Source organism: Haliotis rubra, unplaced genomic scaffold (assembly GCF_003918875.1).
Source record: "Haliotis rubra isolate DU_JTF1 unplaced genomic scaffold, ASM391887v1 Scf152, whole genome shotgun sequence".
Classification (NCBI taxonomy): domain Eukaryota; kingdom Metazoa; phylum Mollusca; class Gastropoda; order Lepetellida; family Haliotidae; genus Haliotis; species Haliotis rubra.
Window position 1 is genome coordinate 274,224 of NW_025765470.1, and position 6,695 is coordinate 280,918.

Here is a 6,695-nt window from a genome sequence, read left to right on the forward strand (position 1 = left end):
ACACCGGTATCTACACTGATAGTGTCTGCTGCTACACTGGTAGCTACACTGATAGTGTCTGCTGCTACACCGGTAGCTCCACTGATAGTGTCTGCTGCTACACTGGTAGCTCCACTGATAGTGTCTGCTGCTACACCAGTATCTACACTGATAGTGCCTGCTGCTACACTGGTAGCTGCCACTGATAGTGTCTGCTGCTGCTGTATCTACACTGGCTAGCTGGTATCACTGATAGTGTCTGCTGCTGCTACACCGATAGTGTCTGCTGCACACGGTATCTACACTGATAGTGTCTGCTGCTACACGGTATGCTACACTGATAGTGTCTGCTGCTACACCGGTAGCTATACTGATAGTGTCTGCTGCTACACCGGTAGCTCCACTGATAGTGTCTGCTGCTACACTGGTAGCTACACTGATAGTGTCTGCTGCTGAACAGGTAGCTCCACTGATAGTGTCTGCTGCTACACCGGTAGCTACACTGATAGTGTCTGCTGCTACACTGGTAGCTCCACTGATAGTGTCTGCTGCTACACTGGTAGCTCCACTGATAGTGTCTGCTGCTACACCGGTAGCTACACTGATAGTGTCTGCTGCTACACTGGTAGCTATACTGATAGTGTCTGCTGCTGCATAGTGTCTGCTGCTGCACAGGTAGCTCCACAGATAGTGTCTGCTGCTACACTGGTAGCTATACTGATAGTGTCTGCTGCTACACCGGTAGCTCCACTGATAGTGTCTGCTGCTACACCGGTAGCTCCACTGATAGTGTCTGCTGCTACACTGGTATCTACACTGATAGTGTCTGCTGCTGCACAGGTAGTTATACTGATAGTGTCTGCTGCTACACTGGTAGCTCCACTGATAGTGTCTGCTGCTACACCGGTAGCTCCACTGATAGTGTCTGCTGCTACACCAGTAGCTCCACTGATAGTGTCTGCTGCTACACCGGTAGCTCCACTGATAGTGTCTGTTGCTACACCGGTAGCTATACTGATAGTGTCTGCTGCTGCACTGGTAGCTACACTGATAGTGTCTGCTGCTACACTGGTAGCTACACTGATAGTGTCTGCTGCTACACCGGTATCTACACTGATAGTGTCTGCTGCTACACTGGTAGCTACACTGATAGTGTCTGCTGCTACACCGGTAGCTACACTGATAGTGTCTGCTGCTACACTGATAGTGTCTGCTGCTACACTGGTAGCTCCACTGATAGTGTCTGCTGCTACACTGGTATCTACACTGATAGTGTCTGCTGCTGCACTGGTAGCTCCACTGAGTACACTGAAAGTGTCTTCAAGTTCCAGTAGTTGTAAGTGTACCAACTGTGTAATGGAAAGAGAAATTGTCCACCTAGATATGTCAAAAGTGTTTCCAGAATCTTACCATGAACTCAAGCAGACTTAACTTACTTTGGAATCCTGATAGAAGCTCTATCTCGAAACTAGTAGGTATCAGTCTAGGTTTGACAAATGTCTTGTACCGTGATCTATGTCTCCCCCCCCCCATGTTGGCCATTATGCTGCTCAAAATGTTTGTGTTCTAATGTGTTTGTTCTTTTAGTTGTTTTTTTGTTCCAATGGTGACGGTATTATTTGTGTTGCCGAGCAACAGGATGATGGCAATGGTTAAGTTTTCCCCTATTTCCGGTGCTCATCTTTCCAATAACACTGCATAAACTGTTATTTAACTTGCAGTTTCTGCCTGACTTTCTCTGTGATTTATGTGTGTTACCATGGTTACTTATTTATTGTAGTGTATAAACATAGTTTAACATTACTAATACTTACCTAGTTTATTTGTGTGTTATGTATTCATTTCAGATGAGTTATTATGTTTGAATAATGTTTTTGTTGTTTCTTATAATTGTGTGTATATAAGGCATCGAAAACAATGTTGTTGTTCATAAACTGTCTCTAGTGTATTGGTTCTGCGTTTATGACCTAATCTTTCAAGTGAAAATACTCAGCTTTAGTGTGACAAGCTAACAAGCCCATGACAATGACAGAACATTTGGCCCAGTGGTCTCACTAAGCATAAGGACTCGCTGGGATCCTCTGATATACCCTGACCACCACCAGTTTGTTAACATCACTGATCCACAATGTCATATGAGTGACTCAGATACTGTTAAGTGCTAGAGTTTAATCTTTGAGCTACAACATTCTGTTTTCATGCCTTCTCGCTGAATTATGGGTAGTTGATGTACATGTGTTTTATTATGTGTTTTTACGAACAAGTGGTTTGTAGTAACCTATTGACCAAAACCCTTGACTTAAAGTGAAAAATGTTAGCATAAATATATCTGTTATGGTGCTTTGATACCCCAAATATTCAGGTTTTAGAGGAATATCAACATTTATTATTGTTCGATTGTAGTGGCAAAGATATTTTAATATTTTGTCATGTTAATATTTAGAAAGACTATCCAGTCAATGTCTTATTCCCCTTGAATATAACATTTTTAGCTGTTAATCATTTGAGATAACAAAAGCTTTCTTTAGCTGGTAGGCCATGGTGTTAGCCATGCTACATGTATTATTCATAGTTATGTGTTTACATTGGAGGCACGGGGAAATGCTCAGATATAAGAAGTGTAAATATGTAAACAACCAAGTGATTTGTAACTACCGCCATTTTTTAAAAATCTTCAGGATTATGAACCGTCTCATCTTAAAGTTCTGAAATCTTGAATCCAATTTGTGAAGACGTCCTTTTACTATTTCTGAGTTTCTTAATTAATTTCAGCCTTGATGAATTGCATCAGACCAGCTAAGCTTTGATAGCTTTGTAACCCTTTGACCTTTTTTGACACTCCCTGCAAAGTTTTCATAACCTTATTATTTATCTCTCAACCACTGACCCTGTGGTTCTGGAAACAAACATCTGTATGCCAAGTGATGAAAAGTGGATGCAGGTGATTGTGTATAGTCTATACTGAAACCTGAATTACAGTACTGTATATATCTCAGTCAGCTCACCCTAGATGAAGCCTTTTACATACTGACCCCTGTCTACATGCATTCCGTGTGGTACTAGGTTGGTAACACTGAAAGAGTCTGTATCCTCAGTATGCAACACAAATATATGCACTATTCCTGGGACCTTCACAGAGACTGTGTGCTGCATGAATGAGACGGGCAGCTGTGTGTGGAATAACTGGTGCATGTTCTGGTTGTGATTTCAATGTTACTTTTGAATGGTCACATGATTATTGACATGTGACTTGTCATGTGATTTACACTTGCCATGTGATTCTTATTGTGTAACTTGTCATGTGGTGTGTCATGTGACTTGTGTTTCTCATGTGATTATTGATCCTTGATTGTCTTTACAGCTGAGGCAGTAGATCTCTCATTGTGGTCATGTGACAATCACCTATGTTTCAAGATGGCTGCCGTGGAAGCCATATTGATTCTTGATCTCTGGTCAGTAAGTCATCAAGGATCAGTTCAACTACCGGTGCTTATGTGATTTCTGCACTGCGCTTTCCCCAGTTGAAGTGACGCCTCATCTACAGGATACTGTTTGTATAAAACATAATTGAACATTAGTGAAGCCTCAATCATCGAAGAAAGTTTTTTTACCAACTCTGTTTTCTTAAGTAGCATGCCAAGAAACTTTACACGTCCTTTGTCAAACGCTCTTCATTGTTCTGCCTTGTGGTGTTTGTGGATCAGCATTATCTTTATCTAGCATTGAATGACACAAATAGACGTTTATATATACTTAATTCCAACCTCTCATTTAAAAGAACAATGGTGAACCAACTCACTCAAAATAGCTAGTTACTCTGAACTACCAATTAGTCAATATTTACACAAAACAGCCTCTAGGGTTGTTAGAAGGATCATTATTGTCATGAGTGAACATGTATCATTCATTCGTCATCATCAACATAATCATCAATACATTGGAGATGGAATGAAAGTAAGGACAGCAAGTCAAGGTTCATTCTGTTCAGTGTGCTACTTCACTGTTACCTGTGCACAGAGAACCAGCTGTTATCAGTGTCTCTATGAACAGTTTGGTTGAATCAGTTAGACCTTTGGAGCTACCATGGTCTTAGTGCTAAGATGGTTTTGTGGACTTATCAAGTAAAATAGGGACTAATAACTACAATGGTATTCTTCCCGGTGGACTTGCATCTAAGTCAGGTGTTTTGGGTTGTTTTTTTTCATTTTTATGTTTTACTTATAAAAATCAGTTATAATGAAGTCCAGGTCAGACTGAAAGGATTTTCTCTAAGTGAACACCAGAACAGCTTGCTGATCATTTCGGTAGATGGCTGTCTGAGGAGCAGGTGTATGTAGGTGTATATAAACAGGTGTGCTGTGTGATTGTTGTGTGGGACAAGGAGATGATGTTGTTCATTCACTGTTGTCATGCTTATGTCACCTCTTCAAAATAACGCAAGTATTATCAAGTGTATAGTTTACTGCCTTCAAAGGTGGAGTCGGATGAAGACAGTTTGAAAGAAAAATGTACATTTATTCAAGATATTAACATGTTAATGTAGTGTTTAGCAATATTTGGGCTGAATACAAGATTAAGTCTCTGTGAATTCATCAACTTCTTTGACTTATATGTTTTTCATGTGTCAGTTATTTTGTGTACCATGAATGAGAGAGACATTAGATTAATGGTGATATGTTTGGTTCCAATGTTGCATGTTCTACCAGTTCTTCATCTGTTACTCGTTGTTACTGTGTTATGTATATATCTTGTACATATGCTAATTTCAAGCTGAGTTGTGCATAATTACATTTTGTTGCTGACCTTGTGCTTGACATTGGTATTGTTTGGGGGAGAAAGGGGGATAACTGTTTGCTGTGGTTTTAAGGTGGGGATAACTCTTGTATTTCATGATATTCATGAAGTGGTTATTTGTGCCTCGTGAGTCGCGACAGACAGGTCTTCTCATGCTTTAATCAACACCTCAACCAACTGGTTCCCTGTCCTGAGGTCGGCATCATGTACTACAGGAGATTATTTAAGTCTGATCGAAGTGTCTTAGCTTTAACTTAAAGACGTGGTATAATTTGGTTATTGACATATCTTTCTAAGTTCCAGCTTTGTTTGTTTGGAACAGTTTAAGGTTTTGATAATTTATCTGTGCTGACAGATAGTATTATGCCTCAGAGCATCTGCCAATTATCTGTATGACGTGAACAATGGTAATCTTCATTTATGTGAATTGTTAATTCAGTATCCATATTAATAAATTTGAATTGCCATAAAAAAAATCAGCTACACATCATTATGTCAATGTACAATGCCATACCTATTTAACACTTCTCTTGCAACCACATCTGTAAAAATGATCTTGCCTGATACCATGGAAACACAAACCTGTGTTTGCTGGCATCCAATTTTTTGGTTTTTCTTTGTTTCCTTTAGAATCTTCATTTAAAAGCTCATCACCATATATACATGAAAATAATACTGATGTGACATGTAATTTTGACTCGCTTGTTTGAAAGCTTTTTTGATAAAAAGCTGTACAGACAGTTTTTGAACACCAATGTTTCCTAATTAAACATGAAAGTGAGGGCATCTCGTCACTATATGTTTTATAATTTACATTTAGTGGGTTGTTGGATTCAGATACTACAATACGACACCAGGAGCCCCTTAGCCTACACTATGTATGTTAATGGCTATTTTTTGCATTGAAAGTGACAGAGACACTAAAACAAGTTGTTTCCAAAGAACTTTAATGAGTTAATGGTGGTCTGTGTGCATCAGGTGGCATTTGCTGATGGACTTCTGTCTCAGCAGTGTCAGATGTATGTGAACATATCAGTATGATGACATCTAGGACATTAGTCAGTACATTTTGATTACTACTTTGAGCTATTTTTGAAACAGACTTGTATAAACGTATTGAGTGATGTTGGTTAAAGGACGTTATTAATGCCCTACATCTTCCTACTGTCGGTATATATTTTATGAGTCATTTGATAGCACCACTGATGGTAGAGTCATTCTTGATTTGACACTTGTGTACGTCATCTGACTCTGCTTCTTCTGTTGTTGTGGTTCAACAACAGAGAGTGAGATGAAGTTTTTGTGGGGACGACCAGCTCCTGTTGCTGTGGTACAACAGAACAAAGGTCTGATGTTGTTATGCCTGTACTACCTGAGTGTCAGGACACGTTGTTATCAATTGGAATGCCAGCACATACTATATGAGTACAAGAGATTTAATAAAGCTGCTTTCTAAGAAATGTTTTTATGTTTTGTTTTCTGTTGCTGTTCAGAAATGCATACCGGTTACTATGAGTCACTTGTATGACAAGCGTGTGTCGTGGGAGTGCTCTGCTCTCCTTGGGGGCGGTCGGGTAGCCTAGTGGTTAACGCTGGAATATTGCTAAAAACGGCGTAAAACTAAACGCACTAATTTCTCTCCTTTTGGAGGACCCACATTGGCTACAGTGGATCATTTTGGATTGAAAACTCCAACTGATGCCACGCTCTCCACTTACCTTCAATTACTGTACAAACAAAATCACTTCTTAGAGGAATAAACAAAACGCTTTCGTTCTCGGTCACGAGAAGGCATTTTCTTCTGTATCGTAACACTTGTTCTTACTAGGACTTAGTCTTTTCCTGAGGACACCTTTAAGCCAGATGATTCAACAATCAAACACATCACATGATTCAACCACGGAGGAAGAGTTTACATGAAC

General features: G+C 39.7%; 2 protein-coding genes across 2 annotated transcripts in view; one reads left to right on the forward strand and one right to left on the reverse strand.

Moving 5' to 3' along the window:
* LOC124270493 (SPRY domain-containing protein 3-like) overlaps positions 1-800 on the forward strand; it is a 27,217-nt gene extending 26,417 nt beyond the window's left edge. Inside the window, 1 exon segment of the mRNA XM_046705503.1 lies at positions 655-800. The gene's annotated coding sequence lies outside the window, so the exon portion shown is untranslated.
* LOC124270478 (galactose-specific cell agglutination protein gsf2-like) lies at positions 609-2,640 on the reverse strand. Its single transcript, XM_046705477.1, has 2 exons — positions 2,635-2,640; positions 609-1,328 (listed from the first exon to the last, which is right to left on the reverse strand). The coding sequence occupies exons 1-2, from the start codon at positions 2,638-2,640 to the stop codon at positions 609-611; spliced, it is 726 nt and encodes a 241-aa protein (XP_046561433.1).
* Positions 2,641-6,695: the final 4,055 nt, after the last annotated feature.